The sequence below is a fragment of the Antennarius striatus genome, chromosome 8, assembly GCF_040054535.1.
Source record: "Antennarius striatus isolate MH-2024 chromosome 8, ASM4005453v1, whole genome shotgun sequence".
NCBI lineage: Eukaryota > Metazoa > Chordata > Actinopteri > Lophiiformes > Antennariidae > Antennarius > Antennarius striatus.
This window is the reverse complement of record NC_090783.1, coordinates 6,147,790-6,164,363: the sequence shown is the minus strand read 5'-3', so window position 1 is coordinate 6,164,363 and position 16,574 is coordinate 6,147,790. Positions and strand designations below refer to the sequence as shown.

General features: G+C 40.9%; 2 protein-coding genes across 5 annotated transcripts; one reads left to right on the top strand and one right to left on the bottom strand.

Moving 5' to 3' along the window:
* The first annotated feature begins 181 nt into the window (after positions 1-181).
* On the top strand, positions 182-4,413 carry snapc3 (small nuclear RNA activating complex, polypeptide 3). 3 transcript variants are annotated; one of them, XR_011036938.1, is made up of 9 exons: positions 182-414; positions 1,203-1,286; positions 1,387-1,465; positions 1,594-1,698; positions 1,799-1,948; positions 2,191-2,273; positions 2,675-2,833; positions 3,701-4,023; positions 4,102-4,139. XR_011036938.1 is itself a non-coding variant. In XM_068322107.1 (9 exons), the coding sequence occupies exons 1-9, from the start codon at positions 182-184 to the stop codon at positions 4,247-4,249; spliced, it is 1,149 nt and encodes a 382-aa protein (XP_068178208.1). In that variant the 3' UTR covers positions 4,250-4,413. The 3 variants fall into 3 exon arrangements, 2 of the variants coding, with proteins under 2 accessions (XP_068178208.1, XP_068178209.1); XM_068322107.1 differs by having other exon boundaries at positions 3,916-4,023; positions 4,102-4,413; XM_068322108.1 differs by lacking the exon at positions 4,102-4,139 and having other exon boundaries at positions 3,701-3,751; positions 3,916-4,009.
* Positions 4,414-4,865: 452 nt separating this feature from the next.
* psip1a (PC4 and SFRS1 interacting protein 1a) lies at positions 4,866-12,435 on the bottom strand. Of its 2 annotated transcripts, XM_068322515.1 has the most exons (17): positions 12,296-12,435; positions 11,875-11,947; positions 11,185-11,261; positions 10,837-10,975; positions 10,642-10,731; positions 10,229-10,321; positions 8,992-9,051; positions 8,839-8,899; positions 8,614-8,707; positions 8,207-8,387; positions 8,046-8,125; positions 7,854-7,909; positions 7,320-7,390; positions 6,950-7,051; positions 6,659-6,860; positions 5,504-5,600; positions 4,866-5,413 (listed from the first exon to the last, which is right to left on the bottom strand). In XM_068322515.1, the coding sequence occupies exons 2-17, from the start codon at positions 11,944-11,946 to the stop codon at positions 5,383-5,385; spliced, it is 1,506 nt and encodes a 501-aa protein (XP_068178616.1). In that variant the 5' UTR covers position 11,947; positions 12,296-12,435; the 3' UTR covers positions 4,866-5,382. The 2 variants fall into 2 exon arrangements, with proteins under 2 accessions (XP_068178616.1, XP_068178617.1); XM_068322516.1 differs by lacking the exon at positions 10,229-10,321.
* Positions 12,436-16,574: the final 4,139 nt, after the last annotated feature.

Here is a 16,574-nt window from a genome sequence, read left to right as displayed (position 1 = left end):
ACACTTTGAGAAAAGAGGCTTACAGTCATGCTAGAAATCAAAGCGTCACTACAGTATATTTATTCAATTTAGGAAAATAAAACAAAGAAAAACCACAAAAGTTTTTACCCCGAATGAGCCTTGTCGCTTGTCGTAAAAACTACATTACCCATCATCCACTGCGCAAGTCAGACCAAAAAAAATGGCGGAAAGCAGTATGTCAACAGATAGCGAAGCTAACATCCCCGACTACGAATACCTTGGCGTTAATAGCAAACCGTTTCATGTCGGTTCTTTCAGGGACGAGTGGCTGAAGAGGCTGGAGCCGAGCGACTATTCCTACCGGCGGGAGGACGACGAAACGTTTAACGCTCACTTTGCGAACGACATGGGCATCAGTGAGGAGACCATGAACGAACTGAAAGCCGTCTGCAGGTACGCGGCTAATCGTGTGTTTGCTAGGCTGTGTTTGCTAGGCTATTTGTTTCAGCCTCCACAACATTCTGCTTCTCCAACCAAGACACTTTTATCTGATATTTTTGCAATAGAATTTTAAAATTTCAGTGTATTCAATTAATTTCCAAAAACTTAATTTGTCCATCAAGGGGTAATTGAAGGTACTTAGAGCAGCAGTAATACAAGCACAATATTGGTGCAAAAACTAGTACCTGTATAGCTTTGACCTTTTTGGGTAGGTCAAAGCTTTACACTAGCCTTGCCCATAGATCAAAGCTTGTGCATAGGGTAGGGCAAAGCACTTTCTTTGATCTATGGTCTTACTCACACTGGCCTTCTCCCTCGTCTTTCTGGTCTTTCTATCTATATCCAGTTCCTAACAAAAGTTGAAATTTGACCTTGACCTAGTTTTCTCAAGGTCAAGATCATCATCTCAATTCCATCCCCTTTGCTGCCCGAGTAACATGCTTTTTTGTTTAATCTTTCTATCTGGAATCTGAAGATATTTGGTGGACATACTAACGGACGGACAAACACACGAACACTGTCAATCACAATACATCACCACTTTGAAAACAAGTATGTAAAATGAGATAATAGATTTATAAAAATACTGTAGAAACTATAAAACCATAAAGATTCCAGAGCAGGATATCTATAAAGTACAGTACATCTATAAAGATATCTATAAAGTATAAACTGTGTTGACTCGTTCCAGTTTTTGACATGTTTGCCGACTACTGACATGACTGTTTCCTTTTTTTAAGTCCTGATTCGCTCCTTTGCCATCCTGAAGATCAGCAGCCTGACCCCGATGTTGTACCTCCAGATGCAACTTTGAGAACACTAATGTATGACTCTTCCCTTCACTTTCTATCATTAATGTTGTGCCACGGACAAAACAGCAGCATGGGAACAAGTTCGATGCCCTCCTTTTTCTTTTCTGTGCAGACAAAGAAAAAAGAAACAGGATTACAAATCTTCAAAAAGAATCAAAAAGAGTCGACATGATCGCTACGCAGATGAACTGGTGCGTCACTCAAGATCCACCCGCTGGAATAGTTTAGTTGCCTACAGTTACGTGTGTTTATGAATATGTGCAAAACCCATGTAATTTGTCATGCATCTCTTCTCTGTATGTGTGTGTTTGGTCTCTAGGATCGTCTGATTGTTGTTGGGAAACCAGAGTCAGAGGATGATATGATCCCTGAAGGAGAGATCATTTTATCGATCAACGTCTACTACCCAGCTATCATTGAGAAAGTGAGCTTCTCGCCCAGAACCTCAAAGTCTACAAGTTTTTTCCATTAGTACAGTGTTTTCAGTGCAGCTGAGATTTCCTTACCATTCCCCCCCTCCCCAGTTTATCCACATCAGACCCCACATGACTCTCCTAATGACGGGCTCTCACAGCTTGGCAGATCTTAGGGATGGCATCTGTTGTGTCAGCGACCTGCAAGTGTGTGGAGAGTTTAGCAATACGCCAGACATGGTTCCAGACTTCATCAGCAAAGTAAGGACACGTACAGAGATTTACAAATCCCCTGATCCAGGAGGTCTGAACATATTTGCTTTGTGTCACTGCACACCCAATGAGTATGTGGGTTCTGTGTATTTACTGTGACTGCACACCTAAATGAATCCATTTACAGTCATCGTGTCTACAAAAACATGGATGGATGAATCCTGTGTTTTGCGGTTCAGTCATGTTCTGCGAGTGTACGAAATGAAATAATCTCATATTTTGTATTTCAGGATCATTTCAAGTCGGCTTTCTTTTTCTTCGAGGGCGTTTTCTACAGAGACATGCGATTCCCAGAGTGTCGGGACATCAGCATGTACGTCTTTACATGGCTTCATTTTCAGTATTTTTTTTTTTTAAGTTCTCCACACAGTGTGTCTAATGCACAATCAGACCATACATCCAGGTGTTACATTTTAGTGCAGGCCATTAATTCTAAGCTAAGCAATTATGCTTCAGCCATCAATTTAAAACATTACTTTTTTTTTTTAGCATTGTTGCTTGGACAAACTGAAAAGTGGCACATTCAGTCTTTTTTAGCTAATATTTATCATTACAAATGAAAAATTGAAAGAGGATAATGATCATTATGGTGGATTTCTCACCTACTTCCTCCTTAGTTTTGCTGGGAAAACTTTGATGTAGAACTTGAAAGTGAACATGCATGAATTCCAGAGGACATTATGTTGACATACCTTCTGTGTGTTTATTATACAGGACCATCATCGAATGGGCGAAGACCCGCAACTTCCCGACTTTCAGCCAGGCTGACATGGAGCACACAAAGTTTGCGGATCTGACTGTTAAAGTGGGTTTCCCATACCTCTACTGTCATCAGGGAGACTGTGAACATCTTGTCATCATCACAGACATCAGGTTAGTGATACTTGTTTATTTTTATTTCACAAAGAAAACTGGATTTGCAAAAGTGTAGATTAAACGTCAAAGAATGCAACCGAACTAGATAGAAGTAAAATATCCCCACCGAAAAACTCAAATTAGAAGTACCAGGGAGTATGATTCCATAATTCCTATAGTAATCAATCAATTTTGCAAAGACAAATCTTTTGGAAGGGTTTGCTGCTGGCACGCCGCGTCACGCCTTCAATCTTTTTTGGAAAATTACGAAGCTGCAACAACTAATAGGAAAAAAAAATATTATGTCAAAGCTTTCAGAATGTCTCGTCAGAAGGTCAAGCGGAACACATTTTTGAAGGCAGATCTGAGGAAACAGCCAATCGATTGTCTTTTATCACGAATATTATTTTAACACTGAAAGAAATGAAGCTTAAGTTTCTGATGGGTCACTGCCGAGTCACAGTATCAAATACATGAATAAATCTGGATCATTAAACACCAAATTCAAAATAAGAATTCACAAAAGTCTGCGTCTGATCAAACTAAGAATCTACGTGACAGTGGTTTTTTCTTGAAGATCATGTTAGTGCAATTTCCTCCGGGATTATTAAAGTATATATCTATCTATGTTTTCCGTTTGTAAAAACTTCGCAGTGGCAAAGGACTAATTGACCCAATTGAGAACAATCACATGCATCATCACATTCTCTGTTGTAGCTTCTGCTCGTGGGTGTTTTCATTCATGTGATTGATCTCACTGACTCAGGTCCTTGTCGCTACGTACCTTAATAAACTACTGTGCAATTATAAACAGTGGTTCAAATGATCACAAGCTGTGATTTTCTCTTTTTAACAGCACTTTTCGTTTGTACTACAATCTTTCAGGATGAAGCATTCCATTGTCAGACAGGAACTGGCTGCACACAGATGACGCGGGTGCTAATTTGATTTTGGCGTCCCCTGAAATGCGTAATACGTAGTTGCATGAGCCTAAGTGCCGATTTATCTCTGTGAAGAGTAACCACACATGATTGCAGCTTCCCGTATGACGAAGGCCAGACAGAGGTTCTGTTTTCATCCTTCTCCTTCATTGTCTCCAGACTGGCCCATGAGAACGACTGCTTGAACAAGAAGCTGTATCCACTCATGACACACAAGGACCGGGTATCCACGCAGAAGTGTGCCGTTTGTCACGTCTTCATCGGAAGGTGAGTGGACTCAGCAGTGCTTCAGCTGGTTTGACATGAAGCCAAGCAGAAGCTGAGCGTCCCCTTCTCTGTCTCCAGATGGTTCACTACCAACGACCGGTTTGCTCCCAGTGATCCGTGTCTGTTCTGTGACAAGTGTTTCCGGATGCTCCACTATGACAGTCATGGAAACAAGCTGGGGGATTTCCTGGCCTTTCCGTATGTGGACCACGGTGCATTTAACTAATGCTTCTTGTTCAGTGAGCTGCTGAGTTGGAAGATTTCAGTGCTGTATAATACAGTGAAGTTTTATATTTCAGTAAGAAATGTTCTACATTTGAGAAACATTTTACTTACAATCTTTCTTGAAGTTGTTCTGGTTTAATCCTTTTGTTTGAAATAAATGTGTAATGGGAAATAATTTAACTTCCCTGTATCGTCTTATTCATTTTCTAAAAGGTAAAATGCAACAAAATGATTTAATGTTCCTGATCTGATTTCAGTGAAGTAGTTCAGAACCTTCAGTGGACCTCAAAAAAAGATAAAATAAAATAAAAATTCAAATATTATACAGTACAGGGGGAAAAATTCAATTCTGAGACTTATGGCAAAAAACTATTGGATGGGTTTGCATAACTTTTCACCAAGGATAGACCTTATAATATAATACCCAAGAGGTGAGTACATTTTGGTGAGTAGGACTGATTGAGGAATTTTGTTCAGAAGTCTAGTTTTGGCATAATCCAGCGATCAATCAAGCCGAACTGATGACATAACTTCTTTAATGGAAGTACCAGTAATAACCTTTAAAATTAGCATTTAAAGAATGAAAATATAAACACGTACAGACACAAAAGAATGACTTTGGTCTATGTACTACTTTATTATTCTGAAACATGTCATCACAGGCACAAAAATACTCTTATTTACATCTATGTTAAAAAGGACTTTAAAACAGATGGTTTATTATTAATCCTTAGATTTTCCTCTGGGTGAACAAACTTCTACAGAAGTGTGATAAACACAAACCAGAACTAAATCACTGCACATCCGAAGAAACGTATGAGCAAAGTACTAATTAAAAAAAAAAGTGTAACACCTATATTCAGTGAGCCAGATTTGTCAATTCTTGGCCTTTTTGTAGTGGAGACATAATTGTGAGACAAAGCAGTCCTGAAGATGAAGTTTTAAGAGTAAAAAAATAAAATATGCAGTCATGTTATCAGTAGGGGGAGGGTCCTGCGTATGGAAACTTGAGCAAATGACAAACTTCTAATTGCTACCAGACATAAAGGAATGATTGGAGAGAACTCGTCAGTCAGGGTTGGACAAAGGTGTGAGAACAGCAGCAGACATCGTCTCTTCTTCCGGCTGGGACTCTCAAGCCGACTCTTCCTGAGGTTTTGGGCCACTTCATTCAAAAAGAACCAGCAGGAGTGACTTAAGAGTTAAATCATCTACATCACAGCCAAACAAATGGTGATTAATAGGTGAGAAGTACCTGGAGTTTTCTCCTGCTGAGGTGTCCTCAAGAAGCTTCTCTCTCTCAGGTTCCTGGTTCTTCTCCTCCGGGCTGATCTCACCATTTGACAGGTTGTCTTCAGGCGGTACAAAAAGAAACACAGAACTAGTCATAGGGAGCATCACACCACACCCTGAACCACCGCAGAGGAGAACCCACAGGACCATGTGATGACACATGTCAGGGCCCAGGCCTTACTGGCATTAACACAATTTTACATTCATTTGGCATGCCTTGCTCTACAAACAGACCTTTCACAGATTGGTCAAAATCAGTACATCGATTGAGAGAATCAGTGGGGAAAATATCCGGCTGCAGACGTCTGATTACAGAGCATAAAGCGTCTACTGAGAACATCGACCACAGATACTCTATGAGGTCCTCCTCCAAAGGACAGAAGAAACTGAAGGCTTCAATGTCTCTTTTCCTTTTATTAGGTTTCAAATATGACCCAGCTGGTTCAAATTGATTTAGCAACAAGCAGCAGACCTGTCTTATGACACAGCCTCATCATCGGCCGCACCAGCATTTCAGCTACCAGCAGATATTATGTTTTAGTGAATCAATGAAGTAAAGGTTGGCTGGACACTATTATGGATTACTTATCCTTTAAACGTCTCGAGACGTTCATTTAACGTTTGCATTCAAACATTGTAATAATCTTTATCGTGTATAAATGATAATCTGCAGCCTACTCCAGGTGAAGCGAATAACTTAATGTGAAAGAAGCTTAAAAAAATCGGAAATAGACCAATCAGGCGGCGCCAAAATGAGGTGTGTGTGACTTGTTATTCAAAAAACCGTGGATGATAGTCATGATTTGTGCACAAAAAGAGAAGTCGGAATAAATATCTGTCTTAAACAGAACTACTACAAGCTTGTCTCGTTGCCAAAACACAGAGCAAATGACCAGAACATCCAATGACAGGCAATATCTTTATAAAGCAGGGCAGAATCAGCTTCTGATTAACTTTATGTACAAATTTATTTTTCTGTGCTCGCTGCAGTTTTGAAGAATATTTGCCTGTGTGTGCAGATCTGTGTTGGAGCCAGAATGAGGCCATTTGAGCAAACCAGTAATGTCCACTTCATTTTAAACGATGCGGCAAACACGAATAACGACACGAAGGACACCTGAGTTGTTTTCCTTGGCTTGCTCCACTCTCTTCAGCGCTCCTTTCTTGGCTTCCTCGTGCTGCCGCTGCTCAGCCAAAGACTTGTTGAGCACCTGGCTGAGCACGCAGTCGCCTTCTCCCACCAGGAACATGCTCTTAAACTTGTTATACAACATGGTGGCCTTGTCCATGATGTCCTGGCTGGCCTTGAATCTGCGAATCTAGAAGATGGAGAAAAAAAACAAACATTTGTGCTTGAAGCGCATCATGATGCAGTTCGGGGGGTTTGATTCTGACGGAGTCCGTTTACCTTTTTGAGCGTGGCGATGAGCTCGCTGTGCTTCTGGAGGTGCTGGGTGGTGACTTGGAGGGTGCTGATCTCATCCAACGCATCCAAACACTTCTTTATGTCCTAAACAGGTGGGAACACCAAGGGCAGAAAAACAATCAAGGAAGTGAGGCGTGACGTTTCGGCAGCCAATTATTTACGGTCACTTTCCAATATAATCGTATCATGAAGACTCCTGGCAAGAGGAGATTCAGAGATGCTAGAAGAATATGAATATTTTGATGAAATGTGCAAGCACAATGCAGAATCCGAGCAGCTTTTTTAATCCAATGCTTGAAAATCAGCAAACATGAGAGAATGTGTATGAAATAAGAGAATTAACCCAACTTACAGCATTGTCGATTTTCAGTGAAATCTTGATTTCGCTGTGGAGCCTCTGGAGCCTCAAGTCGGTGGATACTTCTGAGGAGAGGAAATACGGCCATATTTTTGTAAAGAAAATTACCTAACTGAATTTGAAGTAAATGTGGTTTTTCAGTTTCAAGATACGGATCTTTACAACTCAGTAATAACCGACATGAAAAAAAGCTGCTCTGAAAGAAATGTTTGTTGACAGAAGTTTCTCTGACTTTTTCACCCCTGACCCTTGTGTGTGGATGATATGTATTTATAGAAGTCTTGTCCAATCTCTGAACCTCATGTTTGACTAAAGCTTGATTGTACCAGTTTTTAAAAAACAAAAACAACAACAAGCAGGCAAGTTTTAAATCCACATCCGGCGGCGGCAAGGCAGGATTTAAAGCTCTGCTTTATCCCCCTGACTACGATTCATCAGCTGGTGCAGCTGGTCTCCATGGCGACACACCACAAACATAACGCGATGTCATTTCCAACACAGCACACACAGTTCACCAATAACACTCACCCTTTTTCTTGACTCCTGTCCTCTCCTCATTTTTCTTCCCATCATCTTTGTTTGACCTACAAAACAAAAAAAAGCCCCAGAAGTCAGACAGACATCAGTTCCTCTTCTGTAACCTCTGACATTCCTAACGTTTAACATTTATTAATTATGAAACTATTTATTTTTCTGGAGCTGTAAATCACGTGTACTCACTCCCTTAATTCATCTGCTTTCCGCCGCCGCATGTCTTTGTCCCCGTCTGGGTTTGGGTGTTTCTTTCTGCCTTTGTTTTTCTGAGAACAACAGAAGTAAAAATCACGTTCCACACCACCGGATTCCACCTGTGGAGACACCTGCGAGGACCGAACACCTGCCTCTTCATCGTCAGAGCCTGAAGAGGTACCGTCCTTGGACTGTTTCTTCTTCTTAGATTCAGGCTCCTTGGCCTCTGAGTCCTTTCCTTTACTGTCCTCCTTCTTTCTCTTCTCCTCCTCTCCACTCTTGGACTTGTCCTCCGCTGTTCTCTTTCTCTTTCTGTCGGACTCCGCACTGTCCCTAAATGAGAGAAATGTAGGCTGTTCAAACTTGCAGCATGGAGTTCAAATAGTAACCAGCTGGACGTAGGTTCAACCTGATGATACTTCCATGGCAGTGAGTGGATCTTTCAAATACTGTTAATCTTTATTTAGCTCTCCCAGCATCCTAATTTACAGCAAATAGCTTCAAAACACATGCCATCCGTATGCGTGTGTGTGTGTAGTGCTCATTTCAATGTATTTACATTTCACTTCCTGAGCCTTGCTGCTCCTGCTGCTGAAGCAAAAGTAACTTCTCGCTTTTGGGTTTCCTGCCTCTCCGTTTTGGACCCTCTGCAGCTGAAATACACAAAAATACAGACACTGTCAATCAGACTCACAGCTTTATGCAATAAAAGATCAAATGTTTAACAGGTTTACAATAAAGTAATGAAAGTTATCTAGGTAAGAATCTCATGATTACTTCCTACCTGTGGGGCTGGCAGGACTAGTGGGAGCATTGTCTTTTTCAGTTTCTTGCTGAACATCACTCTTAAACCCCCCCCCCAAAAAAGATGACATAAAATATTTCATACAATTAAAAAAAAGACTTCAATATGAATGCAGTAATGAATCCCACTGACCTTTTTCTTTCTTCCTCTCTTGGGTTTGGAAACTTCTGCTGATTCCTGCTGTGCTGAGCCCTAAATTGACACATTTTGTTAATTACATTATAATTCACATAAAGACTTTTAGTTGAATTCTCTTTAGATGAACACACAGCTGCTCAAAACTGGAAGGCAGACATATAAGTGGACAAATATGCATTTATTAAGTTATTGGATGATTGTATGTTACTTTATAATCCAGACTACTATATTACTTTTTAAGTAAAATAGCACCATCTAGTGGACAAAGGTATTTTTGCATTTATGCATTTTTTTCTGTCCATCACATCAAAAAGCTGTGTCCGCATTACACACACCCACACACACACAAACACCAATGACTTGAAGAATGAGCGATCTCCAAAATTAGCAAACAAAGTCCTACTTTCATGTTTGTTATCTTTCTTATACCTGAGGTTTTTAATGGTCCATTTAAGGACATAAGAAACTTATACTGTATGTAAAAAAAAGTGTGCTTATTAAAATTTAATGTGCTTGAAAAGACACAGGAAACCAATAAATACTAATAATTTAATACATTTTGGATTTTTTTTTCTGAAATCTTTGCCATTCACAATTAACGTTACTACCTTACAAGCTGCGAGTCACATCCATTTCCTTTATGGAAACATAAGGTTCCAGGTATTTATACCAATTCTTTGGATACGCATAGTGAGGAATCATAAAAAAATAAAATAATAAAAAACTCTTTCTAGACGTAAACTGAGGTAAAACTTACCTTTCTCAAGAGCACACAGACAGCCATGCAAAAATAAAAGTACATCAACTACCGGGGCTTTGTTGGATGCACAGACAGGGAAAGACAGGAAAAGCATTAACCCAACCCAGGATGGCCTCAGAGGAAAAGAAAACTTGCTTTCTAATTTTAGCCAGCATCACACACTGTCACTGATACAACCGCTTTGATCCAGACCCAGCTGTGCTTACCCAATACCTCGTAAATAAATTATTTTTAATGGCGACACACGTGGACAGCCTTCTCAAATCAATCTGTTAAATCAGCCATCACCACATTATCATGGCAAACCTCACCCTGATCCTGATCCGGTACCAGCATGTTTTTGGCCACCAGGAAGAGCGCAGAAACAAGCCACCGATTAAAAAAAGACACCAGTGTTTGCATGCTTTCCAGTGGAAATGGGACGAGGTGACCTGCACCTATTTATGGGATCCCAGCATGCAAAGTACGTACATCCTGGTTCTGAGGACCCTGCTCAGAGATCAGAGACCCTTCATCCTCCTCCTCCTCCTCCTCCTCCTCCTGCTCAGCCTCACTTCCTGGAACCTGAATGCACCCAAGACACAGCATAGGACGCAGCGTGGTGGGGTAAAACGAGTCTTGAAAAGGAAAAAAGTTAGCGAGTGTCCTCCTGTTCCACAAGCGCCACTTGGTACACAAGTGTAAATAACTGATCGAGACAAGATGACACCATCGATCTGACAGATATCGTCTGTGCCGAATTCAGCGTTAATCACAAATGACTTTACAGATCAGAGAAAACACAGCAAAAGAAGGAAGAAGCTGACAACACAGAGACACACCAGTAGCATGTCAAAGCAGTGAAGTGGTTATGTGCATATTTTCTATAGATGGCAAAAACTTACTTTGGATTTGATCCCTTTGTCATCCGTTTCCTCTTCCCCTTCTGGGCTGCCGTCTGTATCTTTTTCAGTCAGAGTCTCTGGGGCCACCGGCTTTAAACAGAGGAAACATTCTGATTTTAATGAAACCTGATAACCACTAAGCTGCAGTTATGCACATAGGACAGGACTTATCATGAATCAAATTTGAATAATTACCTTTGGTGCCGTCAGATCAACCTTCGGGTTGTTCTCAATCTCCCACAATCCTTCATTGAAGCCTTTCCTCTTGTTGGGCTTTGCATACTTCTCTTTGTTGGGCTGGTAGGGATAAATATCTTTGGGTCCAAGAAATGCACTGTTTGGATAAAAACAATGCATGTTTCATACATCTGACTAAGGCAAACTCAGGAATTAAATAAAAATACAACGATAAAACTGTTCATGCTGACCACATATCAACAGGTGAAGTTCACCTGCAGTAACCTCTGAGTGAAGCACTAATGATTATTTCACACAAAACCATCAGACAAAGGACATAAAGTCTGTTTGCTGTAAGTTACAAACGTTTCATGGGTGCCGAAAAAAAAGATGGGGAACTTGATATTGGACAGCTTCACAGCGCCATCGGGGACTTCATCGATCTGGAGGAGGAATGAACAAACAAGTGTTGTTTACTCACAGTAGAAAACAACAAAAACTCATTCAAAAAGTAAACAATCATTTCCCTCAGATCAGCGGTTGTGTGCGCCTGTGGTTTAGTTGTTGTGTTTTGATTGATGGGTGCATGCATTTGCAATTTCAATTAAAACAATCTGAAATGCTGTTTTTTTTTAAATCCCGCTTCAAAGTAGTGATGTATAGTAATTGACAGTGTTTGTCCGTTAGTCCACCAAATATCTTCGCAATCGTTGCAGATAGAATGATGTAACAAAAAGCACATCAGGCAGCAAAGGGGATGAACATGAGGTGATGACCTTGACCTTGAGAAAACTAGGTGAAGGTCAAATTTCAACTTTTGTACACTCTGGATAAGATTGGAAAGATGAGGGAGAAGACCAGTGTGAGTAAGACCATGGATCAAAGCTGGTGCTTTGATCAACAACAGTAGGTCAGAGCACTAGCTTTGATCTTTGACCTATGCAAGTAGGTCAGGGTAAAATTTTGAACTCGGGGGGTGTCGCGGGATGTTGCAGTCTGTGACGGCATTGGTTCTAGTTTTCCCATCTTTGCCTGTGGTGAAAGGTCCAGACTTACTCTCGCAGGCCAGTGAGGATAGCCCTTCATTTTAGCAAAGATCAAATCTCCAGGTTTCCAATCTCGAGCCATGCTGAAAAAGACAAGCGATCAAAATAATAACGACCATTTATACACACATCCTGCCACCGCGTCAAACGATCGAGTTCATCATCTAGACAGACGGACGTGTCGGTGTCCCTCCCCCCTGAAGTTAACATCCACGGTTCATTCAAACGTGACTCACGATCGGCCTGACAAAGCAACCCAGCTCCACACCCACACCCACGTGGACTAGTAACCAGTTAACTACAATAATAACGGGGGTCGCTGATAGCTAGTTAACAAACCTGTTAGCAGGACGTCTAATTACCTGACAGTCATGCTAGCTAGACTGTAGCTGTTTAATACGAGCGAAGCCGCGACCACTCGCTTCTCTCACCTCCTGCTAGAGAACGGGTAGAACAAGGCCGAACGGCACCGACGACTCGGTGTTATCGTTGTATTATTGTTCCAAATACGAACACACGGCGGTCCTTTCCTTCAGAGTCGGATGCACGTTTTCCGCTCCCGCGCAGGACGTCAACAGAATGTACCACTTCACGCAACGACGGGGGAGTTCATTTTAACAACATATTATTCCATGGGTTGTGTTTTTAATATCAAAGGATAGAATTAAACGTGTCGAACACTGGACTATATTTTACATGTTTTTTTTTTTTTTTCAAAGTTCAAGTACCATTCATAGCTATGCCAAACACTAACCGGAAAATAGTATTTAGTAAAAGTAAGCGTTTGTAAAATGAACCATGCAGAGCATCAGGTTGTTACAAAGATCGTCAAGACTTTCTGTCTGATGACTTCTCCGGAATGAGTGGGCGTCGACTTCTGCGCATGCGCTCTCGTCATATTGTTTACCATTCAGAATAACAATTTTTTCAGTGTTTGTTTCATACATTAGTTGAATGAATCCTCCAGTAACACTCTCTTTATAAAATATGTGACTCGTGGAATCCGAATTTTGATATTCTGTCCGTGGATATTCTATCAGTGTGGAACTCGTAGACCCTCCACACCTAAAAATGGGATCAGAGTGGGACGTCTGCAGCTGCACCTCTCATCGGTTTGGTGCTGATGCTGAGGCCGATGTAGGATCCGGTTCTCATAAGCATGCAGGTTTATATCTGGACCGATGTTGGTCCTTTTCTGAAACACTATGAACATCACGCACATCCTTGTCACGGAAATACATCTTCTTCGCTGGCGATGTTACACTATAATCCCAAATTCAATTTAAATAAATCGTGTCCATTTATGAAATTAGAATATATTGCTCATGATTAGCGCGTCATAACTGGTCTGCAACGTTGTAGCATTGACAAACACATGTATAAAATACAGTATGGACTTTTTTTCACCGTGCTTAAACTGGTTATCCAGTGACCTCTAGTGGCAGGATGAGACATAACACATGGAATTTCAGCAAAAGTGATGGATTGCTGTCTAGTTTTGTTTGATGTATCTTCCACAAAGATAACTGCAACCTGCTTTATCTGGATTTTATTTAATAAAAAAATAGGGTATTTAGCGTCAGCCCTCCTAAGGATCTGTCATCATTGTTTCTCATCAAGTATTTGGATTTATTGATGCTGTCTTATCTGTTAATTTGTAGACTTGAAATGAGTATTATTGTAGTTAACGTTTGATTGCTCAATTATTTCCTCGATTAAAAATGTATTTATTTTTTATTTCTATTGAAAAGCACATTGCCATTTATGCATATTAACAACAATCTGAACCTCACCTAAAACTGAAGAAATTTAATTTTCAGTGGCTTATAATGCTCGAAACCAGCAAAACTGCACACTGGAAAAACTGGAAGTAGACAGTTGAAATTAAATAAGCCGTTCATTATTATTTATAGTATGTCATCTCATCAATTAATCATCTAATTGTTTCAGTTTCAAGCTCTACACCAAAACGTTCTCTTCACAGCTGTTAATACAAGAAATAATTTAAAAGACAAATATTTCCTTAAGTAAACCACCTGGTTCTGAGGTCCTTTATTCTCATAAAAAAGTACAGATGGTGGAGGTGCATGAAGGTGACCTCAACATTTGTGGCCACACAGATGAGCAAGCAAACTTTCATGTAGTCAAGTCTACCCTGTGTGTTAAAGACAATGGAAGACACTGATAGTTGAAGGACAGACTCATCTGCCACAGAGTCCCAGAGAGGGGGCTGAGGGAGAAGAGAGGAGAGGAAAATGGATAAAACAAAAGGAGACAAGTAAGGTGGAACCCAGGTCCATGCCCAAGAATAACTCACAGGTGCTACCAGGCCCCCTGCCGCGCCCGTGAGGTGAGAGACCTTCAGTGTTGGACCCCAGCCAGCTTAGTGGGGTTCCTACTCAAACATACTGCTGGAACAGAGGCCAGTGATGGAGCTATAGAGAAATGACAGTGTGTGTGCCTGTGGATGTGAGTGTGTATCCTTCACCACGGAAGATGAGGTGTTGGCAGAGCATCCCAAAACACTCTCAGAGGGCCACAAAATCCTGTTATCCTTCCCAGCTCATTTGTTAAGCTGCCTCTCATCTTTGGAGCATTTCTCACACACATGCACACGTGTGCGTGTGCGCGCGCACGCACACACACACACACACAAACACTCACACGCGCACACACACACACACACACACACACACACACACACAAACACACACACACACACACACACACACACACACACACACACACACACACACACACACACACACACACACACACACACACACACACACACACACACACAAACACTGGGAAAAGCCACAATATATCCGAACAGTGTTAACTTCCTACTTTAGTGCTTGTCTGGTCAAAAAGTGAAAAGCCCTTCAGTCCCCACTCCACTCTTTTTGCCAGAGGAAGTCGGGTTCTCTGGGAATCGAGACTTAGACAGTGCGTAGTTTGTCCCTTTGATCCTGACTCAGCACTGATCCACTGGAACGATCCCAGCTCTGACACCAAGTTGTGGGATTTTTGTTCAAAAATGACGTCAAAAAATGTCAGCTGAGCGAATTAACTTATTTCTCATGCACAAAGCTGTGCCGACATCAGATCTCTGAGAGCCCACAATCGATTAGACAGAGCACATTTACTTTATAGAGGCACATTTACTCACGATGAAATTAGTTGTGATGCAACACCCCCAAACCCACAAAATGTCTCTTTATGTAAAAGCAAAGAAGCCTCCTGACCGTGACTCACAAGATTCTAGTTCACAAGAGTGTCTTTGAGATGAGGCACGTTTGCGTCATATGAGCAAAAGCAGCTTAAGCAACGACTCAGTTTTTGTACTGCATTCATCGTATGGCCTAGATGAGTGTATTCAAGTCGAGTTAGCACAGCTGAGACATGAAGATAAGTCGTAAGAACACGAGCATCACTGGTGTTTAGCTATCCACTGCATCAGAATTCAGGAAAGGCATCCTCACAAGTTCAGCAACATTTAGTAGAGATCACAGGCAGAAAGAGTTGCTGGTTCATCAGCTGATGCAGATACAAAGATGAAAGAAAAAGCACGTTACTCGGGCAGCAAAGGGGATGAAAATGAGATGATGACCTTGACCTTGAGAAAATTATCCCAAGGTCAAATTTCAACTTTTGTACAATTTTTTGCACATATCTCAGGAACCGGATAAGATAGAAAGAAGAAACAAACAGCGTTATATTCAAAGAGGCAAGGGGATGAAAATAACATAACAACCTTGACCTTGAAAATAGGTCACGGTCAAGTTTTTACTTTTATACCTTTGTAGGTACACATCTCTGAAACCTCATGAGATATAATCGCAAAACAAAAAGAAACATTTTCAGGAAGCCAGAGGCACAAAAATGTGATGATGACCTTCACCTTGGGAAAATTAGGTCAATGTCAACTTACTATTTTTCGGGGGCAAAATTGTCGCGGGATGTTGCAGTCTCTGACTGTATTATTTATTAGGTGATGCTTTTTGCTTGAGCGTTTCCAGTTCAGGCCACTTCATACATCTATTGAATATTAAATGGAAATGATCCCTTTTTTACGGCACCACTTTCATTTGGAAGCTGAAGTCACAAAGTATTTTGCAGCTGGTTTATTGTTTTAGAGTAGAATGGTAAAATACTTACAGATAAATAGGAAAAGCAATGTAAATTTTCAAAAATAATTACATCAAGAAAACTATGAAATATGATCTGAGCATTTTTCAGATATTCCAATTTTTCTACATCAAATTCCATCTAAACCGGTGGATTTGGGGTTTTTCACACTACTTTCTGGTACCATCGAAAGGGCACCTTTTCTGCACTTGAATGAGTGATGGTGTCCTTGAGCTTGTGTGTGTTTTTCATGTGTGTGTGTGTGTGTCATACACATCGGATTGGCATCTTTCCCCTTTACTGCTGGCAAACCCTCAGCGTGTTGGGGAATGGACGGGGGTGCCACTGGAGAATGATAAAGTAGTCGCAAAAGACAGGTCAGCACATCCATTAACGCCATCGCCATATTAGTTGATAAATAATGCCTTATTTGGCAAGGACTTGGAAAAGTGCGATCTCACGCATATCTGCATAGAGGCCGTTTTATTTATCGTCAAAGAGGAAAAGAGAAAAGAAAAAGGTGAGAAATAAAACCGAAACAGTTGTGTTTAATGGAAATGGACACATTTGCTTCCATCC

What these genes read in the sequence shown, in the direction of transcription:
- snapc3 (XM_068322107.1), top strand. Translation starts at nt 182, where the DNA reads ATGGCGGAAAGCAGTATGTCAACAGATAGCGAAGCTAACATCCCCGAC. An exon ending in ACCCAGCTATCATTGAGAAA is followed by an intron (nt 1,699 to 1,798) that starts GTGAGCTTCTCG and finishes CCCCCTCCCCAG; the next exon opens with TTTATCCACATCAGACCCCA. An exon ending in TTCCAGACTTCATCAGCAAA is followed by an intron (nt 1,949 to 2,190) that starts GTAAGGACACGT and finishes TTTGTATTTCAG; the next exon opens with GATCATTTCAAGTCGGCTTT.
- psip1a (XM_068322515.1), bottom strand. Translation starts at nt 11,946, where the DNA reads ATGGCTCGAGATTGGAAACCTGGAGATTTGATCTTTGCTAAAATGAAG. An exon ending in TCATCGCCACGCTCAAAAAG is followed by an intron (nt 6,861 to 6,949) that starts GTAAACGGACTC and finishes TCCATCTTCTAG; the next exon opens with ATTCGCAGATTCAAGGCCAG. An exon ending in TCAGCAGGAGAAAACTCCAG is followed by an intron (nt 5,414 to 5,503) that starts GTACTTCTCACC and finishes TTTTGAATGAAG; the next exon opens with TGGCCCAAAACCTCAGGAAG.